This window comes from Triturus cristatus, chromosome 7, assembly GCF_964204655.1.
Source record: "Triturus cristatus chromosome 7, aTriCri1.1, whole genome shotgun sequence".
NCBI classification, from domain to species: domain Eukaryota; kingdom Metazoa; phylum Chordata; class Amphibia; order Caudata; family Salamandridae; genus Triturus; species Triturus cristatus.
The window spans coordinates 1,866,092,771-1,866,118,574 of NC_140590.1; the positions used below are offsets into that span (position 1 = coordinate 1,866,092,771).

The 25,804-nt window shown below is 48.2% G+C and overlaps 1 protein-coding gene across 1 annotated transcript in view; it reads right to left on the reverse strand.

Moving 5' to 3' along the window:
- Positions 1-1,320: 1,320 nt before the first annotated feature.
- The window catches only part of LOC146813535 (uncharacterized), a 72,119-nt gene continuing 47,635 nt past the window's right edge, over positions 1,321-25,804 (reverse strand). Inside the window, exon 8 of the mRNA XM_085620306.1 lies at positions 1,321-4,845. Coding sequence (XP_085476432.1) covers positions 4,070-4,845 — 776 coding nt within the window. The 3' untranslated portion in view covers positions 1,321-4,069. The remainder of the gene's footprint in view (positions 4,846-25,804) is intronic.

A 25,804-nucleotide genomic window follows, 5' to 3' on the forward strand; every position in this document is an offset into this window, starting at 1 on the left:
TGTGACGGAGCTGGACCTGGGGGGGTGGCCGTTGCCAGGGCCTTCTATGACTCCAGGGAGGTATTTAGTCCTGGGGAGGGGGTGGTCTTCTGGGCTGCAACAGACCCGCTACATTAATTTATTTAATCTCCGGGGAGGTGGCATCCCAGGGGTTGCAGGGGCGGCTGTACAGGCTCCTAGCATTCAATTTAGCTTTAGCCCCCAGGGAAGTGGCGGTCCCAGGGCTGCAGGGGGGGCTGTATGGGCCTCACCGCATTTAACATTTGCCCTGGGGAGGTGGCGGTCCCCAGGATGCAGGTTGCGGTGCGCGAGCCCGCCATGCAACATTAAAATCTGTGCCTAAGAGAGGTAGCGGTCTACAGCTTGGTTTTCCTAACCATAGGAGTGGGGCTCCGTGCACCCCCCACCTGAATATATTTCCCAATGTCCTCTGGACCTAGCCCACCTGGGGGCTAAACATTAGTGAAGCGTGGGACACAGTGCTTTTGTTTTTTTCCACCACCACAGCTAGGGGGTCAGGGTATCCTTACACTGCCTCCTTTTCTTTTAAAAAGTTATTTTTGGGTGAGACTCAGCTGAAGCTGAATTGTTGGCAGTCAATCGCATTTGAGCACAGGGACTGTTGGATCCTTGGAGGATCCGCGTCCCTAGATATACAAATTTGTTTGTTCTTTTTATTCTCCAAAACTACTGAACGGATTTACACAAAATAACAAAAACATTCTTTCTGGACCAAAAGCTAGCTTTCAGCCAAGTTTGGTGTAGTTCCGTCCAACAGTTCAGGCTGTAGTCGCGTTTAAAATTACCAATGGAAAATAACATAGGAAAAACACTTTTTTTGACACTCTATTTTTCTTGGCCCCCACCTGACAGATCACCCCCAAACTTTCCATGCACAAGAATCACCAGGACACATTTTTTTTTTAATATTACATTAAGATTGCGCCGTAGATCTAGGCAAGTCAAACTACTGCATGCGTGGTAACAACTGATGTTCAGCCGTGGGCCAATCGCTTTAGGAGTCAGGGCTCAAGGACTTGGTGAGACGCTGCCTTTGCACTGCTTTACAGTGACCAAAGCGCGAGTAACCTCAGTGGTTGCATGCAAATGCAGCATGTGCAGATCTTCAATCATTCCCGAATCACAGTAGTAGCCGTTAAGGTAAAAGGCGGTGCATGGGCTTGGCCACAGGTCCACACATAAATTAAAGCAGGCAAAGGACATGTCTAATCAGAGATTATGTCATGGTGCGTGCAAAATCACACTATTAAGGCTAAAACTGGAACACGGAATAGCAAAGTATAGAAATAATATACCATCAACATTATATAAATATTTTATTATATAAGGAATACAAATATAATAAACAAAGAGTACTGATTGACTGTAAGAAACAAACCTGTGTTGCACTGTGCAAGCTGCACTCTTCAAGAAAGCAAATAGGCTGGGATCGTACATAAAAACATAAGAAGAAGTGGGAGGTGGGCAAATAAGTGGCAATGGCTGCCTTATAGGCTGTTTTAGATATTTACAGCAATGGAACTGGTGTGTGAAAACAGAGAAAGTTCAAGGTACACACGGAATGGAGGAGCGGGGCGAAGCATGAAGGGGTTACACTTTTCAACATGAGGACAGAAGAAACGGCAACTAAAAATGATGATGATTTGTTTGCTACTCCTCTCGAATTATTGGCAAGTGCTAAACATATTTCAAAGGTCTACTACAACTAATGAGAAGCTGTATCCTGGCTCCTTCCAATCACTGCTGATCCAGTGTCCTCACACTGCATTGTCTGGGTACAGGAACACTAGGGCCTACTTTACCGGCCAGAAAACCCAGCGGGTACAATTGCAGGATGATTGTACAGGGACTGCATGCACAAGCACTGTCCAGCCACTGCCTGACCCCTCCTATGGTACAATGTGCATGGATGGCCCCGCTGCCCGGCTCTCCCCTTCCCGCTATTGTCATCCCGATGTCCTTCCTCCCACCCCTGCTCCAATTTGCCTCCTTTGCTGGGTAGTGGTAAATGGCAGCATAAGTAACACGGACGAGGAAATACCATATATAATCTGTTAGGGTAAAACCAGGTCCACATGGTTAATCCCCAAAACATCTGGATTAACTCAACACTGTGTGGTAGTGGAGGAGTATTACTGCATGGTATTAGTGTTTACAGGTCAGTGTTGGACAACTCATAATCAGGGCTTAAGTATCGAATGGGATTCCATGCAATGTTCATCGCTGGTTCTCCTGCCTACACAATGGTTACCAGTTCGTTCACATGGAGCCCCTTGGGACTCTAATCTGATAACAGCTTCAGAATCCACCAATACATCAATGATGCACAACTCTACTTAAAGCTCCGTTGCTCCTGAACATCCAATGCCTCAAACACTTCCTGCACCCTATCCAGACTTGGATGTCCAGCACTTACCAGAAGCTCAAGCCGACCAACACAACATTCCTAACATTTATCAAAAGGAACAATTTAGAACTGGTTCAATCACGTGAACCTGGATGCCCTTGAACTTCAACTTTCATCCAATGTCAAGTCACTGGGATTTATCATGGACACCAACATCATCCTCAAAGGACCCGTCACCAAGTAAAAACAGCCTGGTGCCAGCTTTCTTGACTGAAGAAAAAGGAAGTGTTCCCCCAAGGAAGCAACTTCACAACTACCATTTTGCTCTTGTACCTTCAAATCTGGATGGCACGGACGTCCTGCTCCTCAGCCTCCCAGACTATACATGCCCCGTCCCAAGGGCATCCTATAACTCACAATACACTGTATCAAGGGGCTGAAGAAATACAACCACATATTCCCATCATGATGTAACTCCACCGTATCCCCATGCCTTCTGCATTACCTTCAATACCAACAGCGTTCTCTACGAAGCAATCACAACTAGCAAGCCCACACATGGCAGACAAGCTCACCGCCTGCAGGGTCTCTTAGCACAGCTGCAGCCGGCACTCCGTCAGAATGGCGAAGTGCAAACACTATAAAAACCAAGCGGCTTGCCTACTCTATCTAGCCACTCAGGATATGGAGTGACATGCCTGTATCCACCCGTGCTGCCCCAATAAAGATCCAATTTAGGGACAAGCCGATGGCACACCTCTTCAAAGAACGCTCCATTAGAATGAACTAACAGTCCATGCCAATGCTCAGAATCCTTCCATCCTTTTACTTTTTTCTTGCCTTTTAACCTGTAGTGTTTTTGGTGTCTTTGGCTAGGTTCCCGCTGTACAAATACCAAATACACGCATACATGCATTTGTTTTGTGAAACAGCTTCTTTCTGAAGTTCATATTCTCTCACTTTACGGTCTGGTGAGCCTGATGTTTTATATTAACATGTATATTACCATGTCCTTTTGCACATGCAACCAGTACATTTGTGATTTCACGACAGCCCTGATTTAGATCTCTGTGGACGGGTTACTCCATTGTAACAGTAATGGATATCCCATCCGCGGAAATCTAAATCTCCTTATTTTCTATGGGATTTATATTTCGGAAGTCAGGGTATCTGTCACCTTTGTGACAGAGTAATCCGTCCGCCGAGATCTTAATCAAGCCCTATGTTTTGTCTGCTTAATTAATTTCATATCCCATGTCTAGGGTACACAGATGGAGGTAAAGCTTCCGGCCCTAGTGTTTTTTAGCTTGTTTTACATCCTCTATGTATACCAGAAAAAAGTTTACATAGGACCTTTAATAAAAGATACTCTTTCAACTTTTCTGAGGCTGGTTCATCTTCACCACATTTCTAGCGGCATGGTAAGCAAACCTGAGCATTAAGCTGCTTGGGAACACATTGACAAATGTAGATTTCAGCCGTTGTGATGATCAGTGATGACTGGCAATGTGTCAAATATTGCTCATTAATACTCTCCACAGCAACCGTGCAGAAAATACTAAAATGTCAGTAAGAAGCCTAGATGTACCAAAATACACGGGGAGTCACACTGGAGCAACAACACCATTAAGTGTCCTATAATGCAAGAGTATGACCAACCTTTTTGTTTTTCAAAAGAAGTTAGCCCTTCTAGCAGCAGAATCACCACTTTGTAATTTCCTTAATTGTGTTTTGCTCAGGCTCTGCTATGTCCTGCTTACTACAATATTCTAGTGTTTTTAGAGTTTCCAGTAAAACAAACTCGCAATGGTCTTCTGCCTTGTTATGTATTTTCTCGTGCCTATAATAATGGTGCTTTTGAGTGAAGCTTTTGCCACATACATTGCAGTGATATGGTCTTGCACCAGTGTGCATTTGATGGTGTCGTTGCAGGATTCCGTTCTGATTGAAGCTTTTTCCACATATAAAGCAGCGATAAGGTCTCTCTCCAGTATGTATTTTTACATGCTTGTTAAGGTTTGATATCGAGTAAAAGGTTTTTCCGCATTCCTTGCACGTGTTTCTTCCTTTTATGTCATGTGCTCGTTGATGTCTAGAAGGGGTATTTTTGTGCCTGGTTTGTCCACTTTCAAGACTCGCACTTGCTTTGCAACTCAGCTGTAGGGTTGATTTACATGGAGTAATGTAATTTATTGATGTACTAAGAGGATTATTGTATGTTTTAGATCCATGACCCAAGGGCGTTATTTCATGAAAATCAAAACGTTGTATTTGATTAAAAGACTGCTGCTGTGGCGTACTTTCCTCTCCTTTCAATACATCATCATTTTCCGAAAACTCAATGCTCACTGAATGCATTCTTTCGTAAACATTCAGGGCTGTGTCAAGCTTTTTTAACTTTGGTTCACACAATCTTGATGCACTGTTAGATTGGAGAGAATTAACGATGTTTTGACTTCTGTCAAAGTTTTCATTGCCTGTTGAAATACAATGAATCATTATTAGATGTCTGCAATGAAGAGAGCAACAACATTTTCATGTCGTACAGAAGATAGGGGTGAATGTACTTCTACACATTATTAGTTACGAAACATTAATGCAAAGAACGAGAGTACAAATAAAAGAACTGGAGAAAATGGTCAAATTAAAAGTCGCAGTTTCTTTGAGCTCTTCGCCCTCTAATCAGAGTTACAGGGTAACTCTGAATCAAACGGTAATAAGAGTTACCAGCCGAATCGAAATAACGCATCCTGCAAGAACACACTCCGATTGTTCTTCCTCCTCCTCCAGGCATTTCACCCGGTAAAATATGGATGAGAAGCTGAATAAAAATGGGGAATTAACGTGGAGTCAGGTGAAGAAAACCTGATTTCCAAGGTGATTCCACATTTCTTAATGGCTGCTTAGGGCTAACATTGCCCAGGGCAATCCAGCTTCTCGACATTACTGATTTTTACAATGTTGGCAATTTTGGAAGTAGGAATTTAGCTTTGGTATTCCTGCACACTTGGAATACGGCTCCAATTAACCTGGTGTTTTCATTTATTTTTACTTAGTAATGGCATTCATTAGATTTATGTATATTTTCAAGTACATTTTTTTTATAATTGTCGTCTTTATGAGCACCATTATTCCTATTTGTGAAGTTAGGAAATTGCATCTGAACCTCAAATACTGCTACTGAGCTAGCGATCTTCAGTCATTAGGTCACATAGTCAAAACGAACAAAGATGTACTTGGCGAAGTAGAAAAATTGTTATGAAAGTGTTTGGTGTTACTGAAGGAAAGGAAAATGCTACTTACCACAGTATTGTATTGTATTTGTATTGCATTTATATAGCGCTTACTACCCCTGACGAGGCGTTGAAGCGCTTTTTCGGCGAGTAGCACGCTACTCCAGAACACAAGAAGGATTAGTGTTTTATATTTATTTATTTATTTTGTGTTTTGTATAGCGCAAACAAGACCCAGAAAAGTGTATCAGAGCGCTTCACATATACGTAGAAATGTCGCATTAAAAACAGTGCCAGAGCGGATCAGAAATATATACATATATATATATATATATATATATATATAGCATTGAAGTTCTGAGCATTGCAATAGGCACCTATAGATGTAGTTAACCCGATGGCAAGAGAGGCGAGAAGATCACGAAAGAAAAGGAAAAAGAAAACAAAGGAAAATAGTGAGAAACATTTGTACAATCATTAATACAATAGGAGTAGCGTAGGTTGTAGCTTATAATACTTTTGGGATTGTTCTGGGTATTCTCAGTGTGACAGTAGGGGAAGCAGTCTTCATGCAGAGGTTTCCGTGCAAGTACGGACCATCACGATGTGCCTAGTGAGAGAGTGAGGAACTTCACTATAGTCTGGTAATGGATGAGCTTACAGAGAGAGGTACTCCCCCGGCTTGGGTGGGTAGAGTAAGTGTCTGAATGATGCTTCAAGGACATGTAATGGGCGGGTTACTGTGAATTAAGGGAGGAATTTGCTCATTAGGAAGGACTTGGCTTCTTTTTAGGTCTGGCCTGACCCAGGGAATGCGCTGGTCTGGCGAGACTTATTGAGAGGGTTCCAAAAAGTGCTACCAGGCCAGCCTGGAGCTACAGTGCATGTGCGCAGGCACGCGCGCCGCGCTTTACCGCGATTACTTTCACGGCCGCTTTGATGTTTGATCGCGATCACTTTCACGCCCGCTTTGCATAGCCAATAGGTCTCGCTTTTGGGACCTTATAAGTATTTAGTTATGCAACTGTTGCATGGCTAAACACTTATAAGGTCCCAAAGGCAAGACCTATTGGCTATGCCAATGCTTGTTTGAATGTAGAAGTAGAGATTTTCCTGATGCCTGGTGGGAGTGAGTTCCATATTCTAGATGCAGCTCTGGAGAAGGCTCTGTCGTATGTTCTTTTCTTACGGAAGAGTGGAGGTTTTAGAAGAGTGTTGGCGCACCCTGAGAGTCTTTTTCCTCCAGAGATCGAGATTTTCTGTGATAGGTACAGTGGGGAATTAGTATAGTGAAATATGAAAGTAATTTGAGTGGTGGATAGGTTAGTCAGTTATTTGGTTTCAGAAGGATAGCGGAGGGATAGAAAAGGGAAAACGGTTTGAATATATAGCGCTTGTTACCCCTGATGGGGCATTGAATATGTATCTGTTCTTGGCATGTAGAGCTGTAGAGTCACATACTGTGCATAGCCCGCCATCTAGTGTTGGGTCTGGATGTTTGCACTTTGTTTTTGTTCGAAGAAGTGTTTCCAGTCACGAGGTAGGTGACTCCTCCTTTTGGTGACAGTGCACACGGGTACCGGCTTCATCGTTAGATTGTTTTGCCGCAGAGGGTGATGATGGAATTATTAAGAGTAGTAAAGAGAAATGTCCATGTAGATTGTATCTAAGTAAGATATTACTGCAACAGGTACAGGTACCAGAAGAGGTGGGTGGGTGCATGTGACTCTACAGTTCTACATGGTAAGAACAGATGTATATTGTGGTAAGTATCATTTTCCGTTCCAGGCATGTGAGCTGTAGATCACATGCTGTGCATAGACTATATAGCAGTAACTCCCAAAGCGGTGGCTAACCTGTAGCTGTTGCAGCCGTCTGAACTAGCGTACGTAAAACTGCTTGGCCCACACTAGCTTGTTATCTAGCTAATACATCTACACAATAGTGTTTTATGAAAGTGTGTGGTGTGGACCATGTTGCAGCTTTGCAGATATGACCTATGGGTATATTTCCTAAAAATGCCATAGAGGCCCCTAGTTTGCAAGTGGAGGGCGCTCTGGGGGAATTGTGAAAGTGAGTTTTGCTTTAATGTAACATGTTTGAATGCACTTGACTATCCACCGTGCAATACCTGATTGTGATATAGGATTGCCTTTATGTGGTGGAGCAAAAGCTGCTTGGTCTTACGGAAAGGTTTTGTCCTTTCAATGTAGTACAGTAATGCTCTTTTCACATCTAGAGTGTGAAGAGTGCATTCTGCCACTGAATCTGGTTGAGGGAAGAACACAGGCAACTCAACAGATTGGTTGATATGAAAGCCAGACATTATTTTAGGTAGGAATTTGGGGTTAGTCCTAAGGACCACTTTGTTTTGATGTATTTGTAAAAATGGTTCTTCTATGGTTAGTGCCTGAAGCTCACCCACACTCCTCAGGGATGTGATGACTATGAGGAAAGCTACCTTCCAAGTGAGAAATTGTAGTTCACGTCTGTGCAATGGCTCAAAAGGTGGACCCATGAGTCTGGTAAGGACGATGTTGAGGTTCCACATTGGAGCAGGCAGAAGTGTTGGGGGAAAGACTCTTTTAAGTCCTTCCATAAATGCCTTAGTAGCAGGCACCCAGAAAACAGACAAATGTTGTCTGTTCTGCAGGTATGCAGCTATTGCAGCAAGATGTAAGCGTATGGATGTGTACGTTAAATTGGAACGCTGTAGATGTAACAGGTAGCAAATTATGTTTTGGATTGAAGGGTCCAGCAGATTAATTTGATTGTTATTGCAGTATATCACAAACCTCTTCCATTTGCTGCATAGCATGCTCTTGTGGTAGGGCGTCTAGAGTCTTTGATGATATTCATGCAGTCTGGGGGAAGATTGAGGTAGCGAACTCTAAGATTTCAGGTGCCAGATCGCAAGGTTGAGGTGACTGGGATCTGGATGCCTTATCTCTCCACGTTGTGAGTGAGAAGATTGGGAGTAATATGTAGTTCTTGGTGTGGAACTACTGAGAACTCCAGCAGGGTTGTGGACCATGGTTGACGGGTCCATGTGGGAGCAACCAGGATTAGTGTCATGGACTGCTGTCTGAGCTTCCGAACAACTAATGGAATGAGTGGGAGAGGCAGAAAAGCGTAAGCAAATATCCCTGAACAGTTCAACCATAGTGCATTGCCTTTGGACAATGGGTGTGGATACCTGGACGCAAAGCTTGGGCATTTTGCGTTTAGATGTGTGGCGACCAGATCTATCTCCGGGTAGCCCCACATTTGAAAGAGTGGGAGGAAAACTTGAGGGTGGAGTTCCCATTTGTGGATCTGTAGTCGTTGACGACTGAGCAGATCTTCAATCTGGTTGTTTACTCCTGGAAGGTGTTCAGCAAGGAGATATACTTTGTGAGTTATAGCCCATCTCCAGATGTTCTAAGCAAATAGTGACAGCATGAGAGAGTGTCACCCCCCGTTTTTGTATGTAGTACATTGTTGTCATGTTGTCTGTGCGAATCAGGACAGCTTTGCCTACTCCATGAACCGCCAGATCAACGCCATCACCTCCACCAGTTAAACTGCCTCTGCATCCTCTGCAAGACCTTCAAATGGATCCCCCCGAATGCAGAAGGACCGTCACCCACGCACTCATAACCAGCAGACTCGACTAAGGCAACGCCCTATACCCCGGAATCAACAGAACCCTTCTACACAGACTCCAAACCATCCTGAACGGCGCAGCCAGACTCATCCTCGGGACTCCGCGTCACAAACACATGACCAAACACCTATGAGACCTCCACTGGCACCCCATGGAGAAGCGGATCGCCTTCAAACTCCTCACCCACGCCTACAAATCCCTCAAAATCGGGCCCAAATATGTCAACGAGAGAGTATCCTTCCACATGCCCAAGAGGAACCTCCATTCCGCCAATTTCACCCTGGCAGAGGTCACCAGCATCCGCAGAAACAGAACTGGCGGGAGAGCCTTCTCCTACATCGCGGCCAAGACCTGGAACGATCTCCCTGTGAACATCAGACGCTCCCCGACCCTGCACATGTTCAGGAGCCAGGTCCTCGACTGATCTGGAGCTGCTCCCCCCCTACCCCCCCCCAAGCGCCTTGAGACCCTCAAGGGTGAGTAGCACGCTTTATAAACTCCTGATTGATTGATTGAAATGGTTTGAGCACTAGCAAAATTGCTAGCAGTTTGAGATGGTTTATGTGGAGTTGCTTTTGTTGCAGAGTCCATATGCCCTGAATGGTATGATTTTGGAGGTGTGCTCCCCAACCAGTGAGCGATGAGTCTGCTGTTAGCACTATCTGTGGAACCGGGTCGATGAAGGGCCGTCCCTTTGAAAGGTTTTGTGTATTCCACCAATGCAGAGAGCGATGGGTGCGGCTGTCCAACAAAACTAGATCTCATAACTGACCTTGAGCCTGGTTCCACCGGCGTGCTAAGCACTCCTGAAGGGGGCGCAATTGGAGTATTGCGTAAGGAATGATTAAGATGCAAGACGCCATCATTCCTAGCAATTGCATAAACACTCAAGTTGATAATCAGTGTTGGGGCTGAAACTGAGAGATTAGAGTCTGTCTGGGTTGGGACACGCTAGAGCTTTGTGAGCGTCTATTGCGGCTCCTAAATACACTTGTATGTTGGACGGTTGGAGAGGAGACTTGGCAAGGTTTACAGTGAACCCAAGGTGGTAAAGTAGTTGCACTGTTTTTCGAGTGTGGTGTAGGTAGCTTTGCTGCGAGCTGGCTTTTATGAGCCAGTCGTCTAGATAAGGGAAGACATGGATGTGCTGCCTTCTTAGATGAGCTGCGACTACTGCCAGGCATTTTGTGCAAACCCTGGGTGCAGTAGTTACTCCGAGTGGGAGGACCTTTAACTGATAATGCTGGCCCTCTACCACAAACATCAGGTATTTGCGATGAGCAGAGTCAATGGGAATATGGAAATAGGCGTCCTTTAAGTCCAGAGTGGACAGAAAGGTGCCTTGCTGAAGGAGTGGAAGTACTTGTTGGAGTGTGACCATGTGAAAATGGTCCGACTGAATGTATAGATTTAGTTTTCAGAGGTCTAATAAAGGCCTGAGAGAGAGCTGTCCTTTTTGGGAATTATGAAGTACAGGAAGTTATACTCAGGTCCCTTGGTATTGTAATGAGACTGGCTCTATAGCGTGTTTTTCCAACAGACCTAGAAACTCTTGCCATAGAAGGGTACGATGCTCCTGTGACACTGCATGTGATCTTGGAGGAATATTTGACGGAGTGTCTGTAAGCTCCAGGCTGTAACCATACTGGATAATTTGTAGTACCCACTTGTCTGAGGTGATTGAATTCCAGACAGGTAGGAATTGGGTAGAGACGTCCCCCAACAGGAGTGGAGTGGAATGATCAGGGGGTAACGGAAGGAAGTCACTGTTTGTTTGCGGGGAACGTGCGAGTGGAGTTGCCTCTGCCTTCTCCCTTAGCGTTGTTTCCTCTAAACCCTCCTCTGAAATAACCTCGTGATGAGGGGGATTGGTTATTGCCCTTATAAGAGGAGGAGGGATTTTCAAGGGATACATTTTTGGAACCACCCCTGTAAAAGGAGCGGCAAAAGGAACCCCTATTGGTAGGTAACTGCAAAGCCCCATGAACTTTGCAACCTCCGTGTCTTTCATCGTTTTCTCTAGCGAGGTATCAACCGCTAGACCAAAGAGGTGTTCCTTATCAAATGGTTGGTTGAGAATGCAGGTTTGCACTTCAGGCTTGAATCCTGAGATTCCCAACCAAGCATGCCTGCGTAGGAGTACGCTAGTATTTACTGCATGGGCTGCGGTGTCAGCTGCATCTAGGGCACACCTGATAGATGTATTGGTGATGAGTTTACCTTCCTGGATAAGATCATTAGCCCTAGTTTTCTGTTCATCAGGCAGAAGTTGCATGAGTTTTTCCAACTCATCGTAATGAGCCCTATCGTAGCAAGCCAGCAAAGCTTGAGCATTGGCAGTGCTCCAATGATTGGCAGCTTGTGAAGCCACTCTCTTGCCAGAGGTATCAATGAGCTTAGGCTCCTTATTGGGAGGAGGAGCCTCACCTGTGGTCTGTGAGTTGGCTCTCTTACGAGCGTTGGAAACCACAAGCGAATCTAAGGGCAACTGACCTCTGATATAAGCAGGGTCAGTAGGCACAGGCTTATATTTTTTCTCCACACTCAGTGGAGGTGCCCTCAAACTTTAAATATGTCATCTGTATGTTTTAGCATGCCTTTCAGCATTGGCAATGTACGAGTGGCTCTTTGAGAGGAAGTAAGGGTCTCAAAGAGGAAATCCTCTTCTAACGTCTCTTTATGGAGCTCCACCTCATAATATTGAGCAGCTCTGTTAAGAAGCTCAACATATCCAATGTTATCATCAGGTGGGGATGGTCTAGACGGATACAGATCAGGGTCATAATCTGTATTGGGGTCAGTATAGTCCTCCCAAGGGTCGATGTCCTGTAGCTTATACTGATACTCATCCCAGTCATCCAGTGGGTCAGCTGATCGTGGTGGTGGTGGTGAATTTGATGGTGTAATAAGTAAATTGGGATCAGTGTGAGAAGGAGGTGGAATGTAAGGGGGAGAAGGGTTAGTACCCACACTTTTCCTTTCGAGAGGAATGTAATAATCCTCTGGCTGGTCTAATTTATGTTTCTTTGGAAGGGTGGCCTGGATATGTCCTTTATCAGGGTGTATAACCAGTTTTTCTGCTTCGGATCCTAAGGCGGAGCATCGGGCCGAGGCTCTTTAGATGGAGTTTCTTTTTCCTTACTCACTGGTTTCGGTGTCAAAGGTTTCGCCTCAGAGTCTTTCGGTGCGGAAGGTGGATTCTTCTGTAACGGTGGAATTGTTACCAGGAGCTGTTTCGATTTTGGTGCCAAAGTTGTTAGTTCGGCACTGATATGGGGCGGCTCAAGCCCGAGCCAGAAGGCTTGTCTTTGTGTTCTGGAGCCGGACCAGAGGGTGTGGCATCGCAAACTTTTTGTCGGTGCCGACCTTGGCCCGAAGGCGGAGGAGGGACCGGAGCCTTTTCCTTTGTCTGTTGGAGGGGCAAGGGGGTATCTTTACTCACAGTACGCTGACACGGAGTAACCTGCTCCTCCTCTTCCATGCTGGTGTCTGTTTCGGACACGGAGACATGTTGTTCTCGTGCCTTAGCTCCTTGTGTGTGATATTCTGTGTCGGAATCTTCGCGGAAGATGTTCGGTGCGGAGCAGCTTTGGTGTTGCATTTCGTGACATCAAGCCTGGCGGTCACGAAGCCTTTTCTTTGATCAAAACGATTGCCACGCGCCGCAGTCTTTCTCGTTGTGTTCTGGGGACAGGCAGAGGTAGAACTCTTCATGCAAGTTGGTGCGTGGAAACTTAGCACAACACCCAGGGCAGTACTTGAAAGGAGTCCGTTCCAAAGACTGCAGGCACTGTTGACGCGAGAAGGCCAGACGGCCCACCATGAGCTTTTAGATCAAAGTTGTTTTGAGTTGAGGCGATACACGAAGAATGGGAAGCTGCGTTCGATAACAATAATACTATCGAGGGTAGTGGATTGCGCGTCGAAGGGGTACGAGAAATGGTGCCAAATGGAGGGCAGCAATACACATCTGAACCCGATGGCGGAAAAAAAACAATCTAACGATGAAGCTGATGCCCATGCGCACTATCACTGAAAGGAGGAGTCGCCTACCTCATGACTGAAAAGTAGGCCTGGGCTAAATTTCCATTCCGCTTGCGGAAATTGCGATAATTTGATATTTTCGCGTTCCGCGGAGAGCGCAAAAATGTCAAAATTTCCGCATTCCGCAGCTTAGCGATAATTTGTTTCTTGCTCGCGCTGTAAAATTATACATTCTCGCGCGCGATCGCCTTACCTGAATCCCCGCGTTCGCCGACAACTTTTCCCGATCCGGTCGCGTTCTCCACGAGATGTTGGATTGTTGGTAGCCATTTGCGCTGTCTTGCGACAGTTCGCGCCCGCAGTAACCTCATGCGTCGCGCGATCACGTCTTTCTTCTCGCGATCATGCACCGCGAGAAGAGTGAAAACAAGATGGCCGCGCCCGCGAGCAACCGCTTGGGTAAGTAGGCGAGCCGCGTCCACGCAGAAAATACCGCGAACGGGCGGGAAAAAAACTTCTGCATCTTCGCGATATTTCCGCGTGTTTGCGGAGATTTGTAACATTTTCGCGATAATTTGCAAAAGTCGCTTTCGCAAATTCCGCCCACCCCTACTGAAAAGACTTCTTCGAACAAAAACAAAGTGCAAACATATGGACCCAACACTAGATGGCGAGCTATGCACAGCATGTGATCTACAGCTCACATGCCTCGAACATGCCAATTTTAACATGTTTAATTTACTGAAATGTGCGCCATTATGGCCCTAGCGGAGTGCGGTCCATTGCGATTGTTTCCTGGTGGTGCTACTGGCTTGAGAATTAGAGATACATGGGCCTTGGTAATACCAGGACCAGGTACTACTCGAGGAGTATGACTTTTCAGCCAGAATAGGACTTCCTGACAACTGCAACCCTCCTTCAGCTGGTGTACCACAGAAATGCCACATACAACTCATAACGGGGACCAGTGAAAGGTCATGCAGGGTTCGTGGTAGTATTGACATTTCAAGAGCTATTGTTATCTTGCAGTAGCTGCCTGTTGACAGAGTTTGAAAAGTGGACTCTAAGGACTGTGCTGGGTAAAGGTTGGGCCACACCTAAGAATCAAACTGTGAATGGAGTTGCTTTGCCAGACGTTGGAGATAGAGAGGCGTGTCTCCCATACCCACATGTTCACTTGCTTTCGGTGCTGTCACAAATATCCACATTCTTCAACCACCTCTTCCCTCAAATGTTAGGCTGAGGCATGCTGTAATAGTAATAATGATTGTAATAACAATATAATAGTTAACATCTTGTTTTTTATACAGAACTTTGTGCAGAACATCTGCCTTTTCTAAGCACTCTTGTAACAGGAGGCACTGGAATGATGCCGGAAGGCTGCAATAGATGGATGCTGGAAGAATGGAAGGCTGCAATGGACGGATGCTGGAAGGATGGCAGGCTGCAATAGACGGATGCCGGAAGGATGAACGGCTGCAATGGACGGATGCTGGAAGGATGAATGGCTGCAATGGATGGATGCTGGAAGGATGAATGGCTGCAATGGATGGATGCTGGAAGGCTGCAATGGACGGATGATGGAAGGCTGCAAAGGACGGATGCTGGAAGGATGAATGGCTGCAATGGATGGATGCTGGAAGGATGGAAGGCTGCAATGGACGGATGCCGGAAGGATCGAAGGCTGCAATGGACGGATGCCGGAAGGATGGAAGACTGCAATGGAGGGATGCTGGAAGGATGGAAGGCTGCAATGGAGGGATGCTGGAAGGATGGGAGGCTGCAATGGACGGATGCTGGAAGGATGGAAGGCTGCAATGGATGGAAGGCTGCAATGGAGGGATGCTGGAAGGATGGAAGGCTGCAATGGAGGGATGCTGGAGGGATGGAAGGCTGCAATGGAGGGATGGAAGGCTGCAATGGAGGGATGCTGGAAGGATGGAAGGCTGCAATGGATGGATGCTGGAAGGATGGAAGGCTGCAATGGAGGGATGCTGGAAGGATGGAAGGCTGCAATGGAGGGATGCTGGAAGGATGGCTGGCTGCAATGGACGGATGCTGGAAGGATGGAAGGCTGCAATGGACGGATGCTGGAAGGCTGCAATGGATGGATGCTGGAAGGATGGAAGGCTGCAATGGACGGATGCTGGAAGGATGGCTGGCTGGCTGCAATGGACGGATGCTGGAAGGATGGAAGGCTGCAATGGACGGATGCTGGAAGGATGGAAGGCTGCAATGGACGGATGCTGGAAGGATGAACGGCTGCAATGGACGGATGCTGGAAGGATGGAAGGCTGCAATGGACGGATGCTGGAAGGATGGAAGGCTGCAATGGACGGATGCTGGAAGGATGGAAGGCTGCAATGGACGGATGCTGGAAGGATGGCTGGCTGCAATGGACGGATGCTGGAAGGATGGAAGGCAGCAATGGACGGATGCTGGAAGGATGAACGGCTGCAATGGACGGATGCTGGAAGGATGAACGGCTGCAATGGACGGATGCTGGAAGGATGGAAGGCAGCAATGGACGGATGCTGGAAGGATGAACGGCTGCAATGGACGGATGCTGGAAGGATGAACGGCTGCAATGGACGGATGCTGGAAGGATGGAAGGCTCCAATGGATGGATGCTGGAAGGATGGCTGGCTGCAACGGACGGATGCTGGAAGGATGGAAGGCTGCAATGGAGGGATGCTGGAAGGATGGCTGGCTGCAATGGACGGATGCTGGAAGGATGGCTGGCTGCAATGGACGGATGCTGGAAGGATGGCTGGCTGCAATGGACGGATGCTGGAAGGATGGCTGGCTGCAATGGACGGATGCTGGAAGGATGGCTGGCTGCAGTGGACGGATGCTGGAAGGATGGAAGGCAGCAATGGACGGATGCTGGAAGGATGAACGGCTGCAATGGACGGATGCTGGAAGGATGGCAGGCTGCAATGGACGGATGCTGGAAGGATGGCAGGCTGCAATGGACGGATGCTCGAAGGATGGAAGGCAGCAATGGACGGATGCTGGAAGGATGAACGGCTGCAATGGACGGATGCTGGAAGGATGAACGGCAGCAGTGGACGGATGCTGGAAGGATGAACGGCTGCAATGGACGGATGCTGGAAGGATGAAAGGCTCCAATGGACGGATGCTGGAAGGATGGATGGCTGCAATGGACGGATGCTGAAAGGATGGCAGGCTGCAATGGACGGATGCTGGAAGGATGAATGGCTGCAATGGACGGATGTTGTAAGGATGGAAGGCTGCAAAGGACGGATGCTGGAAGGATGGCTGGCTGCAATGGACGGATGCTGGAAGGATGGCTGGCTGCAATGGACGGATGCTGGAAGGATGGAAGGCTGCAATGGACGGATGCCGGAAGGATGAATGGCTGCAATGGACGGATGCTGGAAGGATGAATGGCTGCAATGGACGGATGTTGTAAGGATGGAAGGCTGCAATGGACGGATACTGGAAGGATGAAAGGCTCCAATGGACGGATGCTGGAAGGATGGAAGGCTGCAATGGACGGATGCTGAAAGGATGGCAGGCTGCAATGGACGGATGCTGGAAGGATGAATGGCTGCAATGGACGGATGTTCTAAGGATGGAAGGATGCAATGGACGGATGCTGGAAGGATGAATGGCTGCAATGGACGGATGCCGGAAGGATGAATGGCTGCAATGGACGGATGCCGGAAGGATGAATGGCTGCAATGGACGCATGCTGGAAGGATGGAAGGCTGCAAAGGACGGATGCTGGAAGGATGCAAGGCTGCAATGGACGGATGCTGGAAGGATGGAAGGCAGCAATGGACGGATGCCGGAAGGATGAATGGCTGCAATGGACGGATGCTGGAAGGATGAACGGCTGCAATGGACGGATGCTGGAAGGATGGAAGGCTGCAATGGATGGATGCTGGAAGGATGGCTGGCTGCAACGGACGGATGCTGGAAGGATGGAAGGCAGCAATGGACGGATGCTGGAAGGATGAACGGCTGCAATGGACGGATGCTGGAAGGATGGCAGGCTGCAATGGACGGATGCTGGAAGGATGGCAGGCTGCAATGGACGGATGCTGGAAGGATGGAAGGCAGCAATGGACGGATGCTAGAAGGATGAACGGCTGCAATGGACGGATGCTGGAAGGATGAACGACAGCAGTGGAAGGATGCTGGAAGGATGAACGGCTGCAATGGACGGATGCTGGAAGGATGGAAGGCTGCAATGGATGGATGCTGGAAGGATGGCTGGCTGCAATGGACGGATGCTGGAAGGATGGAAGGCTGCAATGGACGGATGCCGGAATGATGAATGGCTGCAATGGACGGATGCTGGAAGGATGAATGGCTGCAATGGACGGATGCCGGAAGGATGAATGGCTGCAATGGACGGATGCTGGAAGGATGGCTGGCTGCAATGGACGGATGCTGGAAGGATGGCTGGCTGCAATGGACGGATGCTGGAAGGATGGAAGGCTGCAATGGACGGATGCCGGAAGGATGGAAGGCTGCAATGGACGGATGCCGGAAGGATGAATGGCTGCAATGGATGGATGCTGGAAGGATGAATGGCTGCAATGGACGGATGTTGTAAGGATGGAAGGCTGCAATGGACGGATACTGGAAGGATGAAAGGCTCCAATGGACGGATGCTGGAAGGATGGATGGCTGCAATGGACGGATGCTGAAAGGATGAATGGCTGCAATGGACGGATGTTGTAAGGATGGAAGGCTGCAATGGACGGATGCTGGAAGGATGAATGGCTGCAATGGACGGATGTTGTAAGGATGGAAGGCTGCAATGGACGGATGCTGGAAGGATGAATGGCTGCAATGGACGGATGCCGGAAGGATGAATGGCTGCAATGGACGGATGCCGGAAGGATGAATGGCTGCAATGGACGGATGCTGGAAGGATGGAAGGCTGCAAAGGACGGATGCTGGAAGGATGAATGGCTGCAATGGACGGATGCCGGAAGGATGAATGGCTGCAATGGACGGATGCCGGAAGGATGAATGGCTGCAAAGGACGGATGCTGGAAGGATGCAAGGCTGCAATGGACGGATGCTGGAAGGATGAACGGCAGCAGTGGACGGATGCTGGAAGGATGAATGGCTGCAATGGACGGATGCTGGAAGGATGAACGGCAGCAGTGGACGGATGCTGGAAGGATGAACGGCTGCAATGGACGGATGCTGGAAGGATGGAAGGCTGCAATGGATGGATGCTGGAAGGATGGCTGGCTGCAATGGACGGATGCTGGAAGGATGGCTGGCTGCAATGGACGGATGCTGGAAGGATGGCTGGCTGCAATGGACGGATGCTGGAAGGATGGAAGGCTGCAATGGACGGATGCCGGAAGGATGGAAGGCTGCAATGGACGGATGCCGGAAGGATGAATGGCTGCAATGGATGGATGCTGGAAGGATGAATGGCTGCAATGGACGGATGTTGTAAGGATGGAAGGCTGCAATGGACGGATACTGGAAGGATGAAAGGCTCCAATGGACGGATGCTGGAAGGATGGATGGCTGCAATGGACGGATGCTGAAAGGATGAATGGCTGCAATGGACGGATGTTGTAAGGATGGAAGGCTGCAATGGACGGATGCTGGAAGGATGAATGGCTGCAATGGACGGATGTTGTAAGGATGGAAGGCTGCAATGGACGGATGCTGGAAGGATGAATGGCTGCAATGGACGGATGCCGGAAGGATGAATGGCTGCAATGGACGGATGCCGGAAGGATGAATGGCTGCAATGGACGGATGCTGGAAGGATGGAAGGCTGCAAAGGACGGATGCTGGAAGGATGAATGGCTGCAATGGACGGATGCCGGAAGGATGAATGGCTGCAATGGACGGATGCCGGAAGGATGAATGGCTGCAAAGGACGGATGCTGGAAGGATGCAAGGCTGCAATGGACGGATGCTGGAAGGATGAACGGCAGCAGTGGACGGATGCTGGAAGGATGAATGGCTGCAATGGACGGATGCTGGAAGGATGAACGGCAGCAGTGGACGGATGCTGGAAGGATGAACGGCTGCAATGGACGGATGCTGGAAGGATGGAAGGCTGCAATGGATGGATGCTGGAAGGATGGCTGGCTGCAATGGACGGATGCTGGAAGGATGGAAGGCTGCAATGGACGGATGCTGGAAGGATGAACGGCTGCAATGGACGGATGCTGGAAGGATGGCAGGCTGCAATGGACGGATGCTGGAAGGATGGCAGGCTGCAATGGACGGATGCTGGAAGGATGGAAGGCAGCAATGGACGGATGCTGGAAGGATGAACGGCTGCAATGGACGGATGCTGGAAGGATGACCGACAGCAGTGGAAGGATGCTGGAAGGATGAACGGCTGCAATGGACGGATGCTGGAAGGATGGAAGGCTGCAATGGATGGATGCTGGAAGGATGGCTGGCTGCAATGGACGGATGCCGGAAGGATGAATGGCTGCAATGGACGGATGCTGGAAGGATGAATGGCTGCAATGGACGGATGCCGGAAGGATGAATGGCTGCAATGGACGGATGCTGGAAGGATGGCTGGCTGCAATGGACGGATGCTGGAAGGATGGCTGGCTGCAATGGACGGATGCTGGAAGGATGGAAGGCTGCAATGGACGGATGCCGGAAGGATGAATGGCTGCAATTGATGGATGCTGGAAGGATGAATGGCTGCAATGGACGGATGCTGGAAGGATGAATGGCTGCAATGGACGGATGCTGGAAGGATGGCAGGCTGCAATGGACGGATGCTGGAAGGATGGAAGGCAGCAATGGACGGATGCTGGAAGGATGAACGGCTGCAATGGACGGATGCTGGAAGGATGAACGACAGCAGTGGAAGGATGCTGGAAGGATGAACGGCTGCAATGGACGGATGCTGGAAGGATGGAAGGCTGCAATGGACGGATGCTGGAAGGATGGCTGGCTGCAATGGACGGATGCCGGAAGGATGAATGGCTGCAATGGACAGATGCTGGAAGGATGAATGGCTGCAATGGACGGATGCCGGAAGGATGAATGGCTGCAATGGACGGATGCTGGAAGGATGGCTGGCTGCAATGGACGGATGCTGGAAGGATGGCTGGCTGCAATGGACGGATGCTGGAAGGATGGAAGGCTGCAATGGACGGATGCAGGAAGGATGAATGGCTGCAATGGACGGATGCTGGAAGGATGAACGGCAGCAATGGACGGATGCCGGAAGGATGAATGGCTGCAATGGACGGATGCCGGAAGGATGAATGGCTGCAATGGACGGATGCTGGAAGGATGGAAGGCTGCAATGGACGGATGCTGGAAGGATGGCAGGCTGCAATGGACGGATGCTGGAAGGATGGAAGGCAGCAATGGACAGATGCTGGAAGGATGAACGGCTGCAATGGACGGATGCTGGAAGGATGAACGACAGCAGTGGAAGGATGCTGGAAGGATGAACGGCTGCAATGGACGGATGCTGGAAGGATGGAAGGCTGCAATGGACGGATGCTGGAAGGATGGCTGGCTGCAATGGACGGATGCCGGAAGGATGAATGGCTGCAATGGACGGATGCTGGAAGGATGAATGGCTGCAATGGACGGATGCCGGAAGGATGAAGGGCTGCAATGGACGGATGCTGGAAGGATGGCTGGCTGCAATGGACGGATGCTGGAAGGATGGCTGGCTGCAATGGACGGATGCTGGAAGGATGGAAGGCTGCAATGGACGGATGCTGGAAGGATGAATGGCTGCAATGGACGGATGCTGGAAGGATGAACGGCAGCAATGGACGGATGCCGGAAGGATGAATGGCTGCAATGGACGGATGCCGGAAGGATGAATGGCTGCAATGGACGGATGCTGGAAGGATGGAAGGCTGCAATGGACGCATGCTGGAAGGATGCAAGGCTGCAATGGACGGATGCTGGAAGGATGAACGGCAGCAATGGACGGATGCCGGAAGGATGAACGGCAGCAATGGACGGATGCTGGAAGGATGGACGGCTGGGTTCAGACTCATGACTTTCAGATGAACAAAGTCCTTCGCAGTGAGCTTGTAATCTATTGAGCATTCATGTCGTCAGACAAAAGCTCATATATGGCCTCAGTAAAGACCATTCTATGTTGTGAGTGGTGACAGAAGGGACAACGTTTAAATTAGTAACAAGTGGCAATAAAAGTCTTAATAAATTATGAATGAACTGACGGTGAAACATCTTGTATAAACACAACAAGGACTACTTTTTATACCTGTGCAGTTTTTCTTTTATATAATTGGTGTACAAATGTTCAACACCAACACTTTGTCAAACCAAGTGCTATCCCCTACAAGGATGGATGTCAGTAAGAAAAAGGGGGCTCCTGAGATAGCTGCAATCAACAGAATAAAACAAACACTGGCAAATCCAAATAATTTAAACCCAGGCATTCACGACTTCTGATAGCATGCACAAATGTGGTTTATTACATTAAAGCCTGCCTTAGTGGCTTTGCCAATGCTAGGGAAAATGTAGCAAGAATATTGCTTTCTGTGTAGAAGTTGAATGCATATTGGAAAAAAATAACTGAATGTGACAAACAGCATGCTTGTGTGTATTTTTTCGGTTTAGAATAATCCCTTGAAACACTTCCTTAAAGGCGAAATGATACATAACCATCCCATAGTATGAGGTAAAAAGGTAATACTCCTGTGGGTGGAGTAAGGCAAAATCCCACTCTATGTATGTTTTCAGGAATTGCTAAAAAATATGCCGTCCAGACAGCTGTGCTGCCAAACCAGACCTAAAAAGGGAAGTTTATCTTGCCTAGATAGGTCATTATTATGAATAATTTAGAACAGTTATGCACTAAGGTTTGGGGGGCTTTGCCCTTCATGCACATGCTACTTTGGGGGTGATTTGGAGTAATGGGAATATGTAAACTATCAGTTGAAAATTGTGGAAAGTGGTTTTCAATACCTTTAAAATTATTTTTGCATTAAGAGACAAGTACTGCATTCCGTGCCTATTAGTACCTGCGCACAGGCAAAAAACCTGTTGCTGATTTTACACCTATAGATGCGGAAAAAGAGACAGAAGCAATGCTTGCACGTTTACCTCTAACTGTGGTCGTGGCAGGATAACTGGTTGTGTACAAACCAGCACTGCTCCGCTGTACCTAAGCAACAGGTTATAGTCGTGAAAGTGCATCCGATGACGCCACAAAAACCTTATTCCAACTCTTTAAAGTGTAAGCTTTTCAGTGTTGCTCCCTGCTGCAATGGGTCTTATAATGACGTCCCTAATATTACGGGGTAACTCCTCCCCAGATGTCCCGATACTGGAGGTGTAATGACTGCAAGGAGGGAGGTAGTAGCACACATAATGGGGGTAATAAATGGGAATCTGAGAGTTGCCTTAGAAATAAGGAATAACGGGGAAACCAGTAAATGGATTCCCAATTCCTTCCAGTATTTCACCCTTAGGTTCCCTGTGCTTTTCCCCTCAGAGACCAAGTGACCGTTAAGGGATTGCAAGGAGTTTGTAGGGTTTAGAAGAGGGTAGCGTTCAGGGGCAGGAAGGAGCCTCAATGGTCCAGAGAAGAGTAGTTTTAAGGAGCAGTGAGGATATTTTAGGGTTGAGGGAAGGGTAGTGTTAACCTTCAACCAAGCACAGCTCTTTCCACCACTGGCCCCGGATGGAAAGCATGTGCTTGAAGGTCTACCAGGAGTGTGTCCTGAACTTTGACAAATTCAGCAGAGCCGAGATACCCTTAGAGGTCTACGGCATCGGTGGGCTATCATCTGCACACACCGTTCAATCTACCATCTACAACATGCAAAGGATGCACAAGTCCAAACAGAAGTGGTGTAAAGCTGTGATTCAGTACCTGCTCCAACTCCTTCCTTAGTTCACAGCGTGGTGTAGCCACCCTGAATGTCAGCAGAGTCTGGGCACGTGTGCATAAGAAACCTCTCTGGTTACACAAGGGTTTTATAACAGTTTACAAATTAAATAACAGGAATCAGCTACATATAAAAGGGGCAGTGAGGCAACCACCCGTGACCATCTTGGAACTGCTACATTCAGCTATGGCTGTTGACAGAAGCACTGGAAGTAGCCCGCTCAATCAGGAGTCTGCTGGCTAGTTTCGCAGATGCACAACCACACATCTCAGGCTCCACAGCAGGGCTGGAAAGCCCATTTACACTGTCTGCTTGGATACAAGGGATAGAAGGGGTTGGTGCAGTGGATGCTAAGAAAGCCAAGCACTGACAACATGGGGCATGATGGCTGGAAAGGAGTGATGCTTGCAGCTTGGCACATCCTTTGAGTGATTGGCTCCAACAAACTCAGAGAGGTATATGGATGTGTGGCTGCATAGGAACAGATCTGTAACGTTCTCTCTTCTTTGTAACCTTCTCTGTTCTTAAGTGTGAGTCCCTGGTACAGCTTGGCAAGTGTGGCCTCTTTTCTACTCGTTTCTCGCATAACATTCTGGGTATTGAAGATCATCTGCTTTCTTCGGAGCAATTCATGAGGTATGATTTGCTCAGACTCAAGAGGCAAGACGGATTGACAAACAGACTGGCTAGAGGAAATGTTTAGAATGAAAACACTGTAAATACTGGATCTCTGGTTACGTTTTCATTTGCATACATTATTTTCTTTTGAATTTTAATTTTTAATTGTTTTTGAATGCACGCCAATAAATCAATCTCATGATGCAGTCAGCAGTAAGTGGGAGGTCGGCATTATCCAAATTGCGTTCAACATACACAGTGCATAACATCACTAAATAAATTAACTTCAACAACTGTGAGAGCAAGTAATTATTAAAAGTAATAGAGAAAATAAATAAAACTATGTCCCCAAAGCCACATAACATTCACTATAAGTGTAACAAGGGGTTAGGCTATGTTATGTTATGTTATGTTAATAGCATTTATTACGCGCACAGCTGCCCCAGCTAAGGGGCGTCCTGGCGCGCGACAAGGTACAACACAACCAACACAAGACCACAGGAAAGCCACAGATTTAAAACAAGAAGGTTTTTAAGGATTTCCGGAATAACAAAAGATTGTTAATTGTGCGGAGCTGAAGCGGGAGCGAATTCCATAACGCTGCAGCCTTCGCCCGGAAAGAGCGCCCACCAGCTCGGCAAAGCCTGAACCTCGGGACTACTGCAAGCGCCTGCTCCGAAGATCTTAATGCACGGGTTGGTACATAACCGGAAATAAGATTGGAGAGAATCTGGGGAGCAGATCCTTTCAAAATTTTAAAAACCAGACATAAAACTTTAAAATGAATTCGCGACCTAATCGGCAGCCAATGCAGTGCTCGAAGAGTGCTAAAGGCCGAGCAAGACCTAGGCAAGCCGACAATTGCTCTGGCAGCGGCATTTTGAACGCGTTGCAGCCGCACAATTTCTGCCTGATTGCTCCCTAACAGGAGCGAGCTGGCATAGTCCAGGCGAGATAAAACTGTTGCCTGCACTACCATCTGCCTGGTAGAGGGATCAAAAAACTTAAGGACAGGTCTTAAGCCCCGAAGGACACCAAAGCAACACGCCGCGGTTTTCTTGGTGTGCCCCACAAAGCTGAGAGTAGAATCCAGCCAAACTCCCAAGTTTCTCAACTCCATAACTGGGGTTGGAGCCACACCAAGTTCCGGCGGCCACCATCTGTCACCCCAGAGGTCCCTACCCTTCCCGACGATCATGACCTCGGTCTTCTTTGCGTTCAGCTGGAGACAGTTGGCCGTCATCCAACTAGCCACCGCCCTTAGCCCGTTCTGGAACTTGGGAGCATCCACATCGGTATCCCCACTGATGGTAACCGCCAGCTGAGTGTCGTCGGCATAAGAGACCATGTACATGCCCCATTGCTTGACGACATCAGCCAGCGGTCTCACATAGAGATTGAATAAAGTGGGACTCAGTGAGGAACCTTGCGGTACTCCCAAGTCCAGAGGATGGAATTTGGACTGATGGGGGGGTATGGCAACGCAGAAAGACCGGTCCACGAGAAAGGAGCGGAACCACTGAAGGGCAAGCCCCGTAACGCCGATCTCTTCCAGGCGGTGTAGAAGGATACGGTGCGAGACCGTGTCGAAGGCGGCGCTCAGATCTAATAAAACTAGCGCCGCCGTCTGTCCCTGATCTAGCACCGACCGGAGGTGTTTTACCATGGCGAGAAGGGCAGTCTCCGTGCTATGCCCAGCTCGGAACCCATGCTGGGTCTCGTCCAGAATGTTAGCTTGAGTAAGATGGTCAGTAAGCGCCTGATTGACATGGGCTTCCATCAGTTTGGCCGGCCATGGGAGCAAGGAAATGGGCCGGTAGTTCTCCGGTCCCGAAGCGTCCAAGTTTGGCTTCTTCAGAATAGGAGAAACCACAGCACACTTCCATTTGGATGGAACCGTGCCCGTAGCCAATGAAGTATTAATCAAGGAACAAACCGTAGAAGACCCCACAAAACACTGGTTCCTAAACAGGGCAGGACATACCGGATCGAGAGGCGAACCAGATTTGACCTTCTGAGCCAAAATATCAAAATCCTCGGATGAGAGTTGCGAAAAAGATGCCAGCATGGAACAGGCAGGGGCAGT